At 38.4% G+C, this 21242-nt stretch overlaps 1 protein-coding gene and 1 long non-coding RNA gene across 7 annotated transcripts in view; one reads left to right on the top strand and one right to left on the bottom strand.

Moving 5' to 3' along the window:
* ADAMTS9 (ADAM metallopeptidase with thrombospondin type 1 motif 9) overlaps positions 1 to 21242 on the bottom strand; it is a 151114-nt gene that overhangs the window by 32318 nt on the left and 97554 nt on the right. For 4 of the 6 annotated variants that reach the window (XM_016150195.2, XM_036220045.1, XM_036220046.1 and 1 more), the window contains 2 exons: positions 7231 to 7398; positions 507 to 680 (listed from right to left, as the gene is read on the bottom strand). In XM_016150195.2, coding sequence (XP_016005681.2) covers positions 507 to 680; positions 7231 to 7398 — 342 coding nt within the window. The remainder of the gene's footprint in view (positions 1 to 506; positions 681 to 7230; positions 7399 to 21242) is intronic. The other 2 variants (XM_036220048.1, XM_036220047.1) reach the window with 2 other exon arrangements.
* On the top strand, positions 597 to 21064 carry LOC107513479. The gene is made up of 4 exons (XR_001597549.2): positions 597 to 697; positions 2805 to 2957; positions 7920 to 7998; positions 20697 to 21064. It is a non-coding gene; the product is annotated as an uncharacterized LOC107513479 (long non-coding RNA).

Raw genomic sequence — 21242 nt, 5'->3', positions numbered from 1 at the left:
CAACAACTGAGCAGTTCTTCAGATCCCATCATTATTTTTAGTGTTGGAAGTCCTTCACTAATTGATCAGGATTTCAAATGAATGCCTGTTTTCTACCTGAGAGCCAAAGTCATGGAAAGAAGAAAAATACAGAGGAGGTCCTACTTGAGTCTTGTGGCTGTTTGCATTAATAGAGAATGACCAAATCTGGATACACACATTTAAAATATTTCATCTGTTTCCCCCTCCTTCTGTAAAAGTTATCTGTATGCATTTGGCCCAAGGCCTATTAAAGTTTCTCTTGAGGCAGCCGGACTTGGAACATTCAAGTCTGGAGCATGCATAAAAAGGAGGAGCTCTCCCACCCTGGTTGGAGTGAACTGCTTGCCTTCTGACAGCAAATCTTTTGGGAAAGAGCCAGCCTTGTCACCGTGCTTGAAGGCTATGCAGGGGAACGAACGGATGTGATGATAGCAAGGGGGTTGAGCAAAATGCCTAGCAGGTGCCCACTTCATGGCTCTACTTACTTCTTGCCATTCCTCTGCCCTCCAAGCATAGAGAGGACACTGCGGCGCTTGGCAGGCTCGTTCTGACTCCGGTCTGGTGTAAGGGTTGCACTCGGTCTCTCTGGCTACTTTGTGCGTTCCCATCTGACAGCCCACATTTCTCCGCTGCACGCCTTGGCCGCAGGACACTGAGCACTAAGAAGACAGAGTGTGTAAGTGGAAGCTTTGGGTCATTGTGTGTTGGGGGGGTGGTGCATGGAGGAGGGAGGGTCACAGACATGAGGAAAGCACCCCTAATCCAATGTCTTTCACAGCTATCACAAAGCTTTCTAATTTCCAATGAAGGGAACCCAAGGCAAGGTCTTAAATCTGCAAACTTGCTGTCTGTCAACATTGGTGAGTGAGGAGGGTATTCATGTTTTAGGAATCTCAAAAGTTAACAAAACTCTTGGAAAATTGAAGAGGCTGAGGATGATCACTGGGAAACATTTAGTAGGACCTAGAAATAGTGCTGCCATGTGAAGAGAAATTCCCAAATTATGTTTATATTGGAGGATTTGAGGTTCTTGAAAACCAGAGATACAGCATTGTATAAGAAGAATTTCTTGGCAGGTTAAAACTATAACCCAAGGAGAGTAAATCACTGAAACTTTTAGGGCCTTGTAAGTAGAATTATTTTCTCCAGTTTCTTTCTTTTCTTGCTCTTATTCCTGACGGGGGAGAAATTTTTTTTAAACTATGGAATTCGCTAAAGTATTTTTGTCTATCTACAACTGAAGATGAATATATAAGAATAAAAGCTGACAAGGAAAAACTATTTCCTCAGGCATAATGTTCAGCTCTTGAAAAATACTGCTAATCAGGCTGCAACATTTTGTTGACCAAGTTGCAAAACACCATATTAAATCTGCAATTAACTTTCCTCTAAATTAATTTTTTAATGGTTTCTTCATCACTGGATTTTAGAAGCTCACTTATGGGCAGGCCAAGAAATATTGTCTTTATTAAGGCTTTGACAGTTAGAAACTAAATGCAACATTTGATTGGAAAGAACAGCATATTATTACCCTTAGCTATTTAAAAAATTTACCAAGTTTTTGTGATAGCTCAGCCTCCATTAATTTGTCTGGTATTGAGAAAACAGGTTTAATGTACATTAAAGCTATGTTACTAAGAGGAAGTCTTCATAAAGAATAGAATCATGTACTTTTAAATTCAAAAGGCATCCTTGTCCAATTAACCTGCTATAGAATTCATCTTACTATGAGCTAATGGAAATTCACTATCAAGAAGTACACCCTATGGATTCTGCTGCATATTAATTTCATTGCCATTTCAGATTTTAAGAAAATAGATTATACTATGTAGAGGGCAGCTCAGGAAATCATATCGTTTCAGATGAGTCTATGCCAGGCAGGAGCTCAAAGCTGCCTGAAGAGAAGGAAATATTTTGGAGCAATATAGCTACTACTGTTTGAGTTTAACTATGTTAATTGGATTGAATGAGTTTGTGACCCACAAAAAATTAGACTTTTAAAGTCATTATGTCTTGGGTGGAACAGGGGACTCCTGAACACAAGTCATTGCCTTATCTGCAGAGAATGACCATATAATATGTGTGGGAGCTGCATGTATAATATTTGCCATCGATTACACTGGAACTGAATGGACTGTAACATGAGAGAGTCACCACACCAATAACAAACATTCAAACATTGTCATCATTGTCAACTAACAACAACAACCAAAAAAGCGTTTGGTTATTTGAATTTGAGGTCTTAATTATAAAACGGTACATTTCCAGAACGATGTAGCCAAATGGAAATACAAAGAAAGAATAAGAATAACTAAATAATTTGAATTGAGCATAGGACATATATATTCAAAAGCTCAGAATGCTTTAATAACCTAAAGGAAAAGAAAATAACATTAAAGACTATTAGAGTGAATACTATTTAGTCTCTAATAAATGGTACCTCTTTTTAATGCTATTTTTATTTAGAAAATTACTTATCATTCAATGAAGGCAATATATTAAGACTCCTAAGTATGCAACATTAAAAAAAAAAATCACTTCCTACAGTGTTCGATAACTTTTTAAAAGGCAAATAAAGACAAAGGAACGTTCAATTACATAATATATCTTTGTGGCTTCTGAGTTTTATAATGTCGAAGCCAGTTTTGAAATAATACAAAAAAGCTTTGACAGGACTTAAATGCACAGCAAGATATAAGTTCTGCCTTTCTGAATATCGCATCCATGGTAATCTTTGTTCAAAATGAAGTGAACTGCATCAGAGTTACTTTTCTGTGTTCTAGTTTTCTTCTTGTGCTGTCTCGAGGGAGGCAACAATTTGCACACACAGCCAGCCAGGCCCGCTTGGTGAATTCTGAGAGATTTGTACAGAAATCCCATGAATAAAACAGCATCAAAAAGACCTCTGCATGACCCTGGAGGTGGTGATGGTGATGGTATGTACACATGTGTGCTTAATTTTTCCTGTTCTATTTAGTAGATCTTTTAGTTTGGTGAGGAAAAAGTCGATCAATCTCTATTAATGTGCCCCCTGTACCCCGACCATAATTCCAGCATGCAAGTCTATTTGTGTGGGTTTGAAAGTAGATGTTTTTAATTCTGGATTACTGAACTGAGAGCTTCATCTCTCTGTGCTTCCTACTGTGGACTGCTAGTATGCAGAACTCACCAATTTAAAGAGGGAACTTGACCTTTATTTCCACAGATAAAACAAATCTCTGTGGAAGTTCTGATGTTTGAGGAATCATGATATATACTTGAAAACCTGGAAAGAATATTATATACTTTTTTCCAGTATTATTGTGGTGACATTGTTTAAAGCAGGGACTAGTTTGAAATATAACTCTATGAGCCAACTATAATAATATAATAATAGTAACAATAATAGCAAACTTTTACTAAGCACTTACTATGTGTTAGTTTCTAAACTAGGGTTTCTCAACCTAAAAATTCTTTTTTTATTGTTGGGGGCTGTCCTATGCATTGTAGGAAGTTTAGCAGCATCCCTGGACTCTACCCACTAGATGTCAGTCATATTTCCCTTTTTCCATCAAGTTGTGACAACCAAAGCTGTGTCCAGACATTACTAAATGTCATAAGAGAAACGAAATCACTCCGGTCGAGAGCTCTATGCTAAGCATTTCGCATAAAATATCGTTTACATTTCTTAGTAAACCTTTCGGGCAGATACTCCACAAATAAATTAAGCAAAGAACAGAGATAATCACTCTAACTCAAGCGAAAAACAAAACAAAACAGTCAAAGTAAATTCCATCTGAGGCAATGTACCGTAACTACTGTGGACTAGAATGTGCCTTCCAGTTTAAAATATGGTGTTAATGTAATGCAGTCTTCTGTAAGACGTCAGCGAGAGTGTGGGTGAGAAGCCTGTATTCAAACAATTCAACATCAGTGCTTACAGTTCAAATACAAACAAAATAATGAAGAGCACCCATCTCTAAAGCAATTCTATGTCTCATCACTGACCATTTGCATATGGTTTCCTTGATTCCTCAAAAGATACAGCTACACATTTGCATATTTCTCTCTTGAATACTTTCTGAATACTTCAGAATAAGACACCACCACCACACTGCTCTCATTGTAATTACAAGAGAAGTCCTAACCCTAAATGGCTGGCAGATTTATGATGCAATTGCCAGTTTCCCTTTTGGCGTTGCACCAAAGAGCTTGAAAAAATGAATTATTTCCCTGAATCTAAGATACCATTGATTGCAAGACACAGCATTATGTTTTCTATCAACCACTAAGAAAGAAAACAAGTGCTATTAATTTAAATATGGCATTCCAATTATCGTTAAGCCCATCCTAACCACAGAGATGGTAAACTGTAAGAAACACAAGTAACTCAGGATTGATGAATGCATCCATTGAACTCATTCATGATTGATGAATTCTAATCTGATTATTTATTCTTTTCTTTTTTGATCTTCATTGTTTAAAAAAGTCTTCCTATAGGAATAGGATAACATTTAAAAATTCACTCTGGAATGCTTCTGTATCATGGGAATACAGAGCTTTCACAATTATCAAGATGAATCAAGAATTTGATACTGATTTTTGTCTTAAAATTTCATGGGCATGTAACCTTAGCTCTTCATAAAAATCATCTAAACAAATCAAATGTAAATTTTTGAAAAAAATGAGGATGTTTTTCAACAAAAGAAATGCTTTTATTGGAAAAATTTCCTTTACAAATTCAAGATTTTTAAAAAATGTAGGAGTAAAACATTCCACTGTAAACCTCAGAACATCAATTTTGAGGGAGAGACTATGAGGATTAGCATGGCTATACCAGTCTCCTATCCCATATTATGTATATCTTATTATTTTCAGACTTTTTGACAAGAGAAATTGCAATGATTATTCTCCCTACTTTTAAGATGAGATGACTAGAAAATAGCTACTAGCAAAAAACAGAGGGACGAGATATAAAATCTTCTAAATTCATCGTCAATGGATAACCATTACTCTTGCTTTAATATTGCTGCCTTAAGGATATTCCTATTTACCACCAGATCATTAGTAAGCCAATAATCTTTAATCATGCAGACCATCTTTTTCCATCAACCACTGGGTATGATTATTTTTACGTACATTTCTAAATTGTACAAATTGGATTTTACCTATGCAGCACCTTGTCTTGCCCACTTTTATAATTCATTTCTGCAAATCAAATCACGGCATTAATAAGCTGGCCACAGACCATTACATAACTGCTTGCATTTTCTACAAAGGTGACTAGACTTTTCTAAGCAATCATTTTGAACAGGTGCAGTCTTTTCTGAGGAGGCATTCTGATAATCCTATTACCTTATGTTCGGAAAAAAACCCCAGTGTTCAAACCTAATCATCACAGCTTTGTGAGCAATTTTAGACTTCCCATCAAGATCACAGGATACTGGAGTGAAATGTACTCTGTGTTTACAAATAAAGAGTGAAAGATTCTTTTAACAGTCTTTTTATTGAATGGAATTGGACTTTAAAATGAGCATCACTTACATGCTCTAAACTTAATATTCAGGGCAAGGTGCATATATATAAGTAGGGGCTAAGGAACATAAAGAAAAGTCACTTCTTTAAAGTCTACAAGAGGACAAGGTAATTAGTGTGGTATCTGAAATAACGTCAACTACAGATTTTTATATGAATCGAATAGTTTCCAAAAATAAAAGGACTGGAAGTTGCAGATGACAGTAGTCACTTAAACAACTATTAAGGATGACTAGTATGAAACACCTCTTTGAAAACTCATTCCTTAAGGAAGCTGCAGGAGGAACTAGCTCTGGCTGGGCACAGAGGCATTGAGTGTTAAAACAAAACTGAAAACAAAACATGATCATTGTGATAAAGGCCTTGAGAAGGACCAGACCACTCTGCTGGAGAATGATGCACACCATACTTTATATTTCTGGGAAGCTATATTGTGCTTCCCAGAAATGACAATGACAATGACATTGTCATTGACAACGACAACGGCTCGGAGCATTTAAGAAAAAGTTCACATTTCTACAGGAATTTTCCATCAGTCATGTTGAAATAGAGGATTCTCAACTCTTTCCCCTGTTAACACAGCTATCCAATGCTTCTTTGGGACCTTAGGAATCAAGATCCAGGCTCTGGAAGAATCAATTCTAGAGGCTACCAACCTTGAAGCTAGTTTTTTTAATTGATTCTCAGGAGTATCTGCATGATTCTCTGCTGCACAGGAGAACCACAAATTCAGTCAAACCTCATTGAATCGAATCAATGGAGAAAAGGAGCAGTACTGTATACGAAACATGTGAAAAGAAATTGAGCCTATTACTTTTAAGTAAGCACCTTCGAAAACGCTGAGAAAAATGTACAAGTGTGGAGTGACAAGATTTACTTTATAGAGTAAATCCCAGTGACTTTAGTATATGCATTAATTGTTTATAGGTAAATAGAAGTTTCCAGAGTTCCTTTTTGATTTCAACAAAGAAACCCAATTCCTGACTAAATTATCAAATGTTTAGAATTAATGGAGTCTAATCGTAATCAGTTTCTTTGGTACTTACCCCTCATCCCAATCTGATACACACATCACACTCATCTAAACAAATTATTATTCTTGAGACCCATGAGCTAAGTAGGTGGCATTCATTATTGCATTAAATCCTCATAAGAATTATCTGAAGTAGGCTCACGAAGGTTAAACAAATCACCCAAAGTCGCATAACTAGAACATGACGGAGAAATTCTCCTCTGTCCCCCACCTCTCTGTACACAAATGAATGCGCAGAGAAAAAGTTCCTGATACTTTATATTGACAGCCCTTTCTCTGAAAACCTCAAAGGTAAATTCAGACTCAATTCCTGCTAGGGGACCATAGTCAACTTTACTGCAATCTGAATTAGCGGTTCTTTGGTGAATAATAAAACAAATGGTATCAGCAAGGTGTTGAGGGGCTATTCTGTGCTAAACATCTAATATCTACATCTATTGTCATTTAGAATTAATCCTCACAACCACCCTACTATAGGTATTGTTATCCAAAGCACCAAGGGCTGAAGCCATTTGCCCAAGGTCCCACAGCTAATATATATCCTGACCAAGATTCTTCCCTCCCTGTCCCCCAAACCAAGCACAGGGACACAAGTCAACACAATGGTGTCAGCCATGTGTCTGAAGGTAATGAGGCAGTCGTAGAGGAGAAGCATTGCTCACCTGACTCCAGGCGCCAGCCTTCCATTTGGGGCATCTTCCTCCTCGGCACTTTCTGTGCCCATTTGGCTTAGCAAGGTGTTTACAGAAATCACTTTCTAAATGGCTTCCATCTTTTGCCAAGCAGTAAACATTTCGTTGTTTATGCCCTCGACCACAAGAGACAGAACACTGAAATATAAAGCAATGGCAAGGTTGTTTTTTTTTTCCTTTAATCACATGGACTTTGATAAAAACCTGTGTCGTGAGATGTTAAGATCATGCCTAACAAAAGTCACCATTCCCCTCTTCTCCAGAACCATTTTGGATAATATCTCAAGGCTCAACATAGAAGGAAGGTGACACTGGGGGGGGGGGGGGGGAGGAATGCCCATAGCATTACAGCAGAAATCCTGTATAGTGTTTTGGGTCACTCAAGAGAGTGAATAAATCCTGATCCTGATAATTTTTGCCAAAAATGAAACCTATGAACCTGAAATTACCACACAGTTCTCATTTTTAAAAGTCTTACTATGAATTAGAAAGAATTTCTTTTGCACACTCACTTCATGCAATCTCTGATCAAGATATTTCTACAACAAAACGCCTCATGATTTACTGATTTGGTTAAAGGTGCATTTCCAAAATACAACTGTGTCTAATTTCCTAATTAAGTGATTCTGATTTAAGGAAACTCTTCTACCATTTTTCAGAGGATAAACTCTCATTTTCCCAGTCCTTCGGGAAGGAGGTGAAAAAGACACGTTAGAAACTGAAAGGTAACCTAGCAAGGTAAGTCTGTGCCAATTTCGGGAGGGAGGCATTACCTTTCAACTCTGGTCTGCAGATTCACTGGACTGTTTTAAATGTGACCTTGTCTGACCACATCTAAGAAACTTGACTTTGATTTCAGATTAGGTTTCTCAGAAAGGTTTAAGAATCAAAGTGCCCATGGAGTCAGGACAAAAATTTGATATGACAGCTTCTTGCAGAACAGGCAAGAGGCTGGCCCCAGTGAGTGCACTCAGATATTCAACTTCCATTGCCTCATTAGCAATTACAGAAGTCATTACCACTTGGATCATAAGCTTGCTGGCTCAGGTTTTCAAGACACATTATTTCCCAATATAACATTCTTGCTTTTTAGAGGAAAATGAGTTTAAGAATGAAGAACAAAATGTGAAAATGTAATGGAAATAGATTTCAAATGTCATTTCCTTCTATTTAATATTTCTTCTTTCCCTCACTAAGTTTGTGATTTTGTTAATTTAAATTACCAAAGTGCCCTTTTATGCCTAATAGATAAATAGCACTATGTAAAACATGTAGCCTAATATCAATTCAGCCACTATTACCAACCAAGCATGCTCAAAGTTATACCATTCATAAATGTGTCAGACATGTTTTTCTAGTAAACACAAACCATTATAAAAATTTCAATAGTAGATAGATTTAAAATATGTATCTTAACAAGTTTGGCTATAACTTTTTACTTTGAGAGATGGATACATTGCTGTTTACATGTGAACCCTCATCTAAGGAGAATTATGATTTGGAGCAGTCATACTAGAAACCTTAATAGAGTATATGGAAAGAAGAAGCCTAATTTGAATATCTATACCCCAACCAAAATATCCATCATTTAACCTACAGTGTTTTGATATATGTAAAGACTTTGGAATATAATTCTAGAAGGCTTTTAGGATGACCTTCCTAGAAATATCCCTAAAATCCAGTGATCTAATGACTTGCACACAGGTATTCCCAATTATCAGTAACTAATTTTAATATTTAAAAATGTTACTTTGACAATACAATAAAATATAAGGACACAGTTAGAATTTGGTATATCATTTGTTTATTCAACAAAATTTATCAAGTACCTACAAAGTTCCAAGAATTTTGCAAAGCATTGAAGAGAGATTAATGAATAAAATTGATAAAGTCTGTGCTCACATGAAGCTTATAGACCAGTGAGGAAGACCAGCATTAATCAAGTGATGACAAAAATAAACATATGCTTATTAACTGAGATAGACGCTATGAAAGAAACAGGCTGGAATGGTTGGAAGAGGGCTCTCTGAGACATACCCTGGGGCTAGAGCATGCAGAGCACACAGGTCAGAATAATGTATTTGGATTTTATTCTGCATATAATGGGAAATCACTGAAAAGTTTTGAGTTGGGTAAGGTATGGTCTCATTTTTGTTTCAAAAATTCTACCTTGACTAATGAGTAGACAATGGGTTGGGAATACAGTGTGAGTGGAAACTAGAAAACCGCTCAGGAAGATATTGCATTTGTCCAGACTAGAGGTGATGGTAGCTTAGATTATGGTGCAGAGTGTTGGGGTAGGGAGGCTGATGGATTTAAGACATATTTTTTTTTTGAGGTAGAAATGGCAGTACCTGATGGATCAGCTATAAGGTGGAGGGAAGAAGACAGAGCCAGGGATGACTCCCAAGTTTCTGGTATGGCCATCTGGATAGATAAATGGCATTTATTGAGATGGGGAAAACAGCATTGGGGATCAAGGATATATTTATTTGTAGGAAATAGATTGGACTTAAATGATATAGAATTACGGATGGTAACACTGTTTGATTAGGGTGAAGAAACAGACATAGTTGTCTTAGAGTAATCAGATGAACATGCGTGAACTTAAAGCGAGTCCATCGCTCAGGGATAGTTATTTCAATATACAAAGAGTCCAAACAAACAAGCTGTCCCTTAATATGGAAAGGAAAAAAGGTAGTTGATAGAAATACTGATTTAATAATCTACAGTGGTTATTGGAATATATAAAGAGTCAGCAGTCTTCAGAGGTAGAATTAGAAAAGGCACAGCCTTCTCATATTCCTTATGTGCCAGGCCATGCCAAGAGCACTCTTTCCACTGGAGCAGAACTATTAGAAATCATAGTAGCTCCCTTTTATTGAACTCTTAGCATGAGTGGGAAACTGGGTTGAAAGGCACTGGCCTCTCTCATTTAGTCCCAACAGCAAGCTTGTGGCTCGGGCACTCTTATAATGCCTTTTTACAGATGAAACTGAGTATTAAAAAGGTGACATCACTTGCCCAGGGTTCAGAGCCAGAGAGCAGCAGAATTAGGCTTCAAGTATAGCAGTCTTTCTCCAGAGCCACCGTTTTCTTCCTTAAGCTACACTGAAGAAAGGGTCTGGTTAAGGAAACAGGCTGCTCACCTGTGCTTACCCAAGGCAACAACAGAAAGCATGGATCTCAGAGAAATGTTTCTCAAGACTATTTTAGAGATCTCTGATTCCTTAATCTACTAAGAAGGGAGTAGTTATGCAATGTTAGTATTTTGACTTTAAGACTTTCTTCACAACATCTTTGGTACCCTGGGAAGATGACACTGCATAAAGCAAATATATTAGCACAGACATAAAGGGCCATATTTTCCTTTGGCTAAGCCACACCTTGATTTTCTCTTGGCCATTTTAGTCACCCTTTGGAGCCTGCCTGATGCTACATGGTAAATGGTCATTTCTATTCACTGGTGACTGGCTCTTTGCGTGCTCACAAACGGGATTTTGCAGTTTGTAATGTTGGCCTGCCAATTCACCAAGGTCTAATCTCTCAAATGTTTGAGCTGTAGAGTATCTCAAAGATTATTCAGTTTATTTTACAAATTCAACATCAGAGAAAAGGAGACATGGCATCCTCATGGTCACACAATAAGGAAGGAGTAAATGAAGTCTTCTATGGGTTCCTGTACCTAGCACAGAACACTATTCAGTGCCAGTCACACTGGGGATTTGCGGCCAGGTCCCATTGTCTTGGTCAGCAACCATAGCTGACCAGACATATCGATTCTTTCTATTCCAAGTCAGTGATGCTCAAATGAAGCTAGCAAGATGGACATGGACTAGCAAGGCAGACAAAGATTCTACACCTCTGGCTTTGACAGATAGTAAACACCACTAGGAACAAGAGTGAGTATAGCAACCTCTTATACCAAGGTACCAGTTAAGAATAAGTTCCATGAGTTGGATGTGCATGGATGCTAGCAGAGGAAACAAAGGCTCACTGTCTTCACCTTGTTCTAAAATGCAGCATTTCAAGGCACAGGTTTTTGAGTCAAACAGACCTAAGCTAGAATGCCATCTGCCTTTTTACATTGGTTCCACTTGGGGCAAATGACTTAACCTTTCTCAGCTCAGATTTGTTTGTAAAATTGAGACAACAGCAGTCTCTACACTCAGTAGAGTTGTGTACAATTGAGACAACGCATGCAGGCAGAGTCCCTGGTGATTTGGCCAAACAGTGTAAACATCAACGCTCTATCTTTACTACTACTACTCCTACTCAGTGAAGTCTTTTAGAATATCTCCTTACATGGAGTTAAAAAGGTGAGTATTTTTTGATATTTTAAAAATTATATGTTAACTAATGGAACCTAAGATTAACTTTCTAACACAGGAGTTTGCTGGGTGAAGAAGGGACTTAATCTGGCAAAATCTCGCCCATGTGAATGAAGAGTTTTCTTTTCCAAAGGTCACAGAGAAATGCACAGAGCAGACATAAATGTTGAAAATTTCTCCTCTTCTGCAGTGCCCTTTTCACTCTTATAGATTATTACTTACTCACATGGCCTCTTCTAACCACAGAGCACAGAAAAACAAGTAAGGAAAAGAAAGGCACCATATCTGAATGCCATATCTCTTTTCTATTCCATCATTTCCCACTCGTACTTATAATCTCAAGAACTATTTATGTTTCAGATGTGTTTTTATTATATTTTTTCTTAAGCTTCCTGAAACACAGAATCGACATCAGTGATCACCATTACTAAATACACATCCACTAGGTTCCCTGCTCTGCTCAGCTCGACTGCGGGAGTGGTCACAGTTCTTTGTCAAAAAAAAAAAAAAAAAAAAAAAAATCTCTTTATTTGCGGGTGTGAACACATTTAGGGGATTTTTATAGGGCTTCTCCAACAAGAATGGCTCTGAACGAGGGCATCAGAGAAACAAAATACCTTAGGAGGAAGGAGAGGAAGCTTTGCCAGGAAACAAGAGCTGTGACTTCAGGGTGTAAAGCCGGTGTTGACAGGCCTGCCTGATGGCTGTTTATGTCCAGGACCACCATGGCACTTATTACCATGAAAAGGAGCTGAGAAAGCATGAGATTGGCAGGGAACACCGTGGATGAAAGCGGATGTGAAAGTCACGGTTATCCCAGCAGGATGAAGCATTAGGTCATCCTTCCATCTCTATTGCCCCCAAACCTCCAGGCTTTGCAGTGCTATAAAGGTCTAAGACCGTGGGAGGAAAGGAGCTAAGATTCACATGTCAACTCTTGGCACACACTCGAAGGTTGCCATCAATACTATAGCCAAGTAGGTGACTCTGCAAATGCCTTCTAAGGGAGACGGCAGGGCCAGGAAGATAAGAGGAGACAGAGAAAGACGCTCATGCCCACCACCTCTCATCATCCCCAAGAATTATGAGGCACAGAGCTCTCTAGGTGCCCCCTCCCAACCTCGTAATATAACAACTTTAAATGGCGGGGTGGTGGTGGTGATAAATTTTAACATTAAATATAGCAGCACATGAGATTAGCTGTGCAAGTTGTGAAAAACAGATTGGAGTTCTTTCTGTGTTGCATGAGTATAAATATTAGTTTTCTACCCATAAAGAAAGAACAAAAATCAAGAAAATCTGCAAAAGCAGCATCTGATGAATTCTCTTCCACATCCAGTGGCATTCCCAGGAAGCTGAGGCATATTACATCATCAGGCCCTGTTACTCCTAATGTGCCTTCCAATTCCCCATTCCCAAGCACAACATTTTTTCCCTTTGAAGATTATACATAATGATGATTTGTAACTGACTTCAGCAGAATAATGATACTGGCTGGCATTTTTTTCAGGAAAGAGGCAGAGGTGGTACAAGGACCCACATTCTGTGCTTGCCACAGGATTATCTATGAAGCCAGTACGGAAGATAGGGAGGGTAGTGAATGAGCTATTTGTTCTGGAATCCTTATTCTCAGCTGTTGCAAAGCTGAGTGAAGAAGTGTCTGAGGAACTAACTGGATGGACAAGCTATGGATGATGGGAATGGTGCCGAAAGTTTCTTGGCAGTCTGAAGGAGGGCTGTGACTGAAGGCCCAGGCAGGAGGGTTCAAGCCTACCTGGAGATGTCATTCTGCCAGAATATGACATTGCTCAGAACACTCATTCATGACTTATGCATTGTTATAGGCAGTCAGAACAGACCTGAGAAGCTTAAGTCACCTTTGGGAATTCTTCTGTAATAAAGTAATCCATGAAAGTTTTCTCTGGACTTTCACCTAACCAATGTCCAACCTTTGAACCATTTCCTTCTATTGAAGGACTAGTTTATAAGTCATCAGTCATTTAAAAGAAGCAGAACAGAGTTCATTTAATTGCATTTTCCAGTCTTGCTTTCTCTGCCTCTCTGGTTCTTTCTCCACCAACTTGGTGTGAAAGAAACATCTTTACATGCCAACAGGTCAAATATCTTAACACTGAAAAACTTATAACATTTTTTGGGAAGTGGTTCATGTAATTAATTTGCTTTTAGGTGAATATTAATTCCTCTCCAGAACTGAGATGTGCATTCATATCTGAGTTTGTATCAAGAGAAATAATTCTCAGCAGGGGAAAAAAGGTCACCTTAACCATTAATTAATTGAATTAGATGCTCATCCTCTAACTTTGCAATGCTCTATTGAGAGTTCAGACAGGACTGTTTGCTGTCAATATGCACTATTCAAGTCTTTCGTGGCTTTTCTTGTCTCCTCCTCCTGCTTACTTTTTGGTAAAGAAATGGCTCAAAAGTGCCACTATGAAAGGATGAGACTAGAATAAAGAGAAACCAGCTCAAGTGTAAATGGCTCACAACTCAGAAGACCTGGCATTAGAAATGGTTACAATTGTGTTTGGTAGTTTTCTGTGAATTTAAATTATTCCCATACTACTCTGAGGCTTATTCAAGTGGAAATCAAGGGTTGAGACAGAAGAAGGCAATAGTTACAAACTTGGTTTTGAAATCAATCAGATCTGATTTGACCAGTACTCTCTCCTCCTTTGTGACCTTATGCAAGATGCTTAAGCACAGCGAGCATATCATTCCAGGTTTGTTTAACAAGAGGTATGAAATGATGGTTAGTAAGCACTCAAACTTAACATGTCCAAAACAGAAGTCCTAATCTTTTTTCACCACTCTCTTCTTCCTATAGTCTTCCCCATTTCGATCAATGGAAACTCCTTCTGTTTGCCAGTGCACAGCACCTCGAGTCACTCCAACCCCTCTCTTTCTCTTACATGCCATATCCAAACTCCCAGCTGGTCGTTCAACATCACCTTAAAAATACATCAGAATCACACCACTCTTCACCACTCCCATTGTGAACATTCTCGTCTGGGCCACTATCTTCTCTCATTTGAGTTACTGTAATGGCTTCCTAATGGTTTCCCTGCTTCCATCTTTGTTCCTCCTGTAGCTTCTTCAAATTCAAAAGCCAGAATCATTCTTTTAAAATAAGTTCAAGTTCCTACTCAATCCTCCTCTACCTTCAATGGCTTCCTACCTCACTGAGTATAAGCAAAAGTCCCTCCAATGGTCTAGCCTTTTTTCCCCACCCCCATGATCTACCTCCATGTTCCTCTTCTTCAACTTTATTTCTAACTGAATATCCACCCTACCGCCTCTATCCCAGCCATACTGGCCTTCTTGCTATCACTGATACATGCCTGGTGTACTCCTGTTTGGGTCTTAACCTAAAATACTCCCTTCCTGGATGTCCATGTGGTTTGCTTTTCCCAAATCTCTACTCTAACATCACCTTCTTAATAGAGACTTGCCCAACCTCCTTGAAGTACAGTTCCCACTTCCTCTTCCATGTTATTTTCTATCCCTCTTGTCTAATTTATTTTTATCTGTGTCACTAATCACTTTCTTTCACAATATATAGTTTACCCTTTCTTTTTTTTTTTTTTTTTATAGGTTATCTCCCCAACCCCACTAGATTGTAAATTCAGTGAGTTCAAGGATTTTTGTGTGTTTTGCTCACTGCTATATCCCCAGTGGCGGAGCAGTGCCTCGTTTACAGAAAATACTCAAATATTCATGGAATACACAAATGAATGCATGAATCAGTGAATGAATAGTACCTATTAGAATCTAGAGTCTTTTATCTCACAAGAATTTTTAAGGACTAAGTAAATATTCCACACAATGCTCAGCTTACTGTACAGGCCAAATAACTATTGCTCTCTCCTATCTCCTGTGTCTCTTCAGTCCAAAACTGGCTAAGTACTTTTGTGGTTTAATATTTAATTCATAGCTACAGAACTAAATACTTCTCAGGGGACACAAAAGAGGAAGGTTATCTGAGAATGTAACAGAAGATAACAGATGGTAAGTGGCAGAAGCTAGGAACTCAGAATGCTATACTTCCCTGCAAAGGCGAGACTAACACTGAAAGTTAGGCTCTAAGCCCTCGAGACCACCACATGACCTGAGTGTTATGCATTGATTCTCCTTCCGAAGATGTCATCTGAGAATGGTACCGCTGCCAAATGAAAAAACGTAGACATACAGATTTAAAATAAACTACAATGAAAGGTGATGGACAAGCACAGGCTCTCTCTAGGCCAGGGATTATCTAGATCCCCTCTGTTTGGGAACATCTGAAAGCAAAAACTTGAACACTCACACTTGTGTTCCAAAACAGTGTGTCTAAGTTGGATCCTGATTTTTTAAAAAAGTTTCCTCTTATTTAGAAAAAAGGTCTTCAAAGCATAGGATATCCAGGACTACAAAACCAACGTCAAACCTGAGATTTTGTTAACTGAAGAGTGAATTTGATAGAAATGAATCATTGCCACCTTCCCGTGCACTCTACAAACTAGCCCCCATAAGCTTCTCCATTAAATGGGATAATTGTTACCCAAACATTAGGGTCAGGCCACATCCAGAAAGGTCTAGTTTTTGTTGTCCGCAGACCTCTCCCTAGAGCTGTACCAGTTACACCATCCTAGGGTGCTGTAAACGATCAAGGGGAAGCCGATCCTTTTCAGAGCTCTAGCCTGGGAACGCTAGGTGACCAAGCCCAATTTCTGAGTTCCTTTAAAAACCACTCAAAACCAAGTGCAGTGTTAAAATTGTTCTACTCAAAAATGCAAATATTCAGCTACCTCACACTTTTGATAAGTAAAATAAACAAAACCAGGAATCTGGCTCAAATCCCCTGGGTAACTGCTAGATCCTAAAGACTAAGCTTCTACGGCTTTTAAAATGCAGAGAAGCGCTAAACTGGTTTCCACTTGGGCAAGAGATTGCTTCTTTCATGTGTCACATATCAAAATCAGTATTTCCAGAAGTTTTGAAAGCCTTACTGGAAAGGCAGTAAGAAGGAATGGGGCTTGGGAGTCAGTCAGGTCTGGATCCAAGAATTACCGATTATAAGATGTTGGGAAACTTGCTTAGCTTTCCTGAAGCTTATTTTTAATGCCTGCATAATAAGATCCATTTTGCAAGAATTACATGAGGATTAGCAATAGTGCACATAAAATACAATACAGGGATTGGCTTCCCACAATAGCTCAGTAAATGGGGACCATTGTTATTACTTCTCCACTCCCAGTCAGAGCTATCTGGCCAACTGCAGATGGGCACCTTTTTGTGCCACATCAGTAAACATAAAACTGGCCATCATTTGGTGACTGTGATGTGGAGAATCTCATTCATTTAGAGAAGTGAGCTTTTCAGTGGTGGCTGCCTTCTCATTTATTTCGGGGAAACTTGCATGTGCCTAATTTATAGCCTAGAATCACAAGTAAGATTATTATTAAGTAAAAGCTAAAACTCAATTTCTAATTTTAAAGGGCTTTTTACATAGTTCATTAGTAATCTAAAGTTCCAATTAATTCTGGAAGGTGGCATCCACTTGCCTGAAGGAGAACCAAGACCTCTTCTACATTGGGCATCAGTGTGTGTGTCTTCCATCAAATAAAGTTTAAACATTGTGGGAAAAATCCAATATTTCATTAGTACTTAGACCCTATCATAAAATTTCTGAGGTCAATGACAGTGTCTTGGGCTCATTTTGCTTGCTTTTCTATCAATAAATTTCTTCCCCAGTCTCAATGCTTTGGAGTCATTTCTAGTGTTTATGGCCACTTTTGGTGACCTTTTTGAAGGAGGAGAATTGAGATCGATTTCCTTTCTAGGGCTGGGAGATGCATCACCTAAAATTTCTCTGACCCACTAATCTCAGAGTTGAGCCTGCTATTCTGAACTTGTATGAGTGTGTCTGTGCAGCGTGGGGGTTGGGAGTCAACTACATGGCATTCATCATCAGCAAAAACAAGAAAGATTTGCAAAGTGGAAAAGGGGAATTGTAGAGAGGTAGAACTTTAGAAACTTCTTTCCCAGAAGTTCATGTACTGAAAAGCCAAATTTGTTTCTCTATATCTGGAAAAACGGGTCACCTATGTATGGCTTCTTCTGATGAGTTAAGAAGGAAAGAACAACTGGTGGAGAAATAACCAGTGGTGAAAACTTGGTGATCTCTACAACGTAATGACTTATCTTACCTGAGAGGAGGGAGAAAGTAATTTTATAACCTCGGAGATTCTCTGACTTAGAAAATAGGGATTAGTATCAAACACATTTGGGAAACGCTGCAGACTATACTCGCCTAATCCCCACTAGAACATAGAAAAAAAAAAGTTTGCTGTAGGAAATCCATAGAACTATGGGGGTGGGGCTGGTATAAACCCTAGGGAACATTTGGCAATGTCTGGAGACCTTCTTAGTTATCATAACCAAGAAGATAGGCTATTGGCATCCAGCAGGTAGAGGCTATGAATGTTGGAAACATCCTACAATACACAGCCCAGCCCACAACAAAGAATTACCTCGTCCCAAATGTCAACAGTACTGCGGTTGGGAAACCCTATTGCAAACCTATTTATAGCCTGTGGCATACTTTCCGTACCACGCACCTTCTTAGTCCCTGGATAAAATGCAAACTAGAATTAATCCTACTTTTTAAAAGTACCCCAAAGAATGACCTAGATATTCAATTCTGACACCAATTCCTAGATAGAGCTGCACCAATACACGTGTGCAAGTTCTATGATGAATGAGGGAAGCATAGTTTGGGTTTGAAACACAAATTCAAAGAAACATGCACATATGAACTGTCAGCGCTATCAGAATGATCCCAAGGTATGACTGCTGAACTGACTCCTGTTTTGTTAGAAATGCCCATTCTCATTTAAGCCTTTCTTTCCAAATTTGGTCACTCTGTCCAAAGTTGCCATGCAGAGTACCTATGGATCACATTGGTCATGTTTATATACATTTATAACTCCTCCTTCCCCCTCCCAAAAAAGAATGAGTGACACTGCTTGTTGGTTTGCAAATTCAATCTGGTGAGACGACTTTGAGACCTTGAATTTTTAGCACATCCTTGGAAATCTCTGATGGTTTCCTGGGATCCTACGAAATATTTTATGGAAAAATTAACTCTCCAGAGAGAAGAGATTTCCTACAGCTAAGCAGTGTCATTCTGCAGGGCTTACAATTGTGCCCTCAACTTTGATTTTTGATTATGAGTCCTCCCTCTTTTCACCAGAGGTCTTTGCAGGGTTTCTCAGCCTTATTGCAATTTTAACATTTGGGGTGAGATAATACTTTGTTGTTGAGGACAATGCTCTGCATCGTAGGACACTTAGCAACATTTCTGGCTTCTAGTCACCAGATGCCAGTAGTACCCCCAACCCATCTGCGACAACCAACAATGTCTCCAGACATTGTCTACTGTTCCCTTGGGGGTAAAAATCACTCCCACTTGAGAACCACTGAATTATCCCCATGTTTTCAGAAAGTCCTTCAACAAACTCTCAAAACTGAATTGCTTTTAATTGACTCGATGGGGGCAGGGCATTAGAGCTTCTTTGTGGCTAGTGTGGTAAAGGGCCTGCTGAACATCACTCAAGAAGGTCCTATCTCATGCTAAAAGGGTTGGGACACCTTGGTCTAGCTAGAGAGAACATGACATGTACAACACGACTGACATTGGCAATGAAGATCCCAACTACTGTGAACAACATGCTCTTCTGGGACAGCACTTCCTCCCTGATTTCGTGTCCATGATGCACTACTGCTAACGGGTTCCCGGATTTTTCACATCCGATTAAGAGACAACTAACGAGAAGGACATAACGATTTCACTAAGAAAAACTGTAGGACAAACTGTAATGAAGGACTAGGTGAGCTGGTTGGATGAAGGCTTTTTATTAAGTGCAAGAAAAACAAACAGCACAGATTTTTGGAAAAACTCTTTAGTTTTCAAAGGAATGTGGGCTTTGACCAGGGAGCAGTAGAGGAAAAAAAGGGGAGTCTGCATATGGCCAAGTATTTACTGGAATTTACTGGCAAGACGTGCAATGAAAATCTGGATTTCCTTGGGGAAAAGGGAGCAAAAAACAGGACATTCCCAGAGGCCTTTCATTTTAGCTTTCATTTTGTTGGTTTGCAAATTCATGGGTGGGAGAGTGTGGAGTGAGGAAGGGAGGAGACAAGATAAAGTCATGGGAAAAAAGCCAATAAAAAACTATAAAAGATTCTTTATATTATGCTCTGGCTGGAGTATCCACTTTTATTATGATGTTACGGTGCATATCTGAGATTAAAAACAGCTTCATAAAATGTCTCAAAAAATTTTAAAGTCCTGAAATATATCCAGACCTAATTTTCACTTCCTTATGAAGTAAAATACACACTCTGGATGTATTTGTTTATTTAAGAAAACTTGAAAACCACTTATTTTGAAAATTTTCAAATTTAAAAAAATTGCAAGAACATTACAAAGAATTCTCTTACCTAGATTCCCCAGCTGTCAACATTTTACCCTACTTGCTCCTTCTTCCCTTCCTCCCTTTCTATATACACACATTCTAATATTATTTTGTCTTTTCCTGAACAATTTGAGAGCAATCTGCAGACATAATGTCTCATCATCTCTAAAACACTAGTTTCCCCAAATCGAGGACACTATCCTACATAAATACCATATAATCCTCCATGTCAGTATATATCACTATTGATACGACACCACTGTCCAATCCCATATACTTTTAAAAATTTTACCTTCCTACAAGTTAGCCCTTTATTTCCACATTTCTAGGCCAGTTTGATAAGGATTTCATGTCCTGAGTAGCTGGGATCATTCATTCATTCATTCATTCATTCATTTCTGTATCATTTATAATGCCCACTTTACATAAAGCATCAACTTTGAATAGTTGGCCTCTATAGCCCAAAGGAAATTAAGGTTTGGGGAATTAAATAAATTATTTGGAAAACAGGTATTTCACTTGAAACATGGAAGTATGTTTACATTCCTTCCTGTGTCCTAGCTAAGAAAAATGAATCAAATCCATTCTTTTTTCTCTGTTTTATTTTTCCTTTCTTCATCTTATACAGCTCCCAAACCATGTCTTATTATTTGCCTGCTACATGGACTGAGGAATACAGTGCTAGTGGGAGAATGAGGGTGAAGAAAGGAAGAGAATGTAAAGACAGAACTCAAAGTGGCTGCCTGTCCTACCAATGGGAAGGAATAAGACAGCATTGCCGAAAGAAGAGTTCGACTCCTGTAGCTTAGTTTTAGCTCAAGAAAAAGTTTGGAAGATATCTAAATGCATTTAATTTGTTTTATTACAACCTGAGAGTTCTTAGTGTGAGATAACTTTTTAATAAATTTTGATTTCATCATTTTTCATAGTTCATGTATAGCATAACAGCATATCGCATTCTACAACAAACTTTATCACCACATTTGCAAACCCCCTAACGGGTTTTAACAAAATCTAATCTATCATCTCGATTATCTACATATTTACCTAGATTCCCCACTTAGATTTATTACCTCAAGTCATTGTATTTTTCAATGTCGGAAATAACACCTAATGTGTGTTTAATCAAAACTAGATGCTTTTTTCTCCCTCAGAATCTTCTAGAAGGCCCAAA

Source organism: Rousettus aegyptiacus, unplaced genomic scaffold (genome assembly GCF_014176215.1).
Source record: "Rousettus aegyptiacus isolate mRouAeg1 unplaced genomic scaffold, mRouAeg1.p scaffold_m13_p_4, whole genome shotgun sequence".
NCBI lineage: Eukaryota > Metazoa > Chordata > Mammalia > Chiroptera > Pteropodidae > Rousettus > Rousettus aegyptiacus.
The sequence above is the reverse complement of the archived record's forward strand: the minus strand, read 5'-3'. Positions and strand labels throughout refer to the sequence as shown.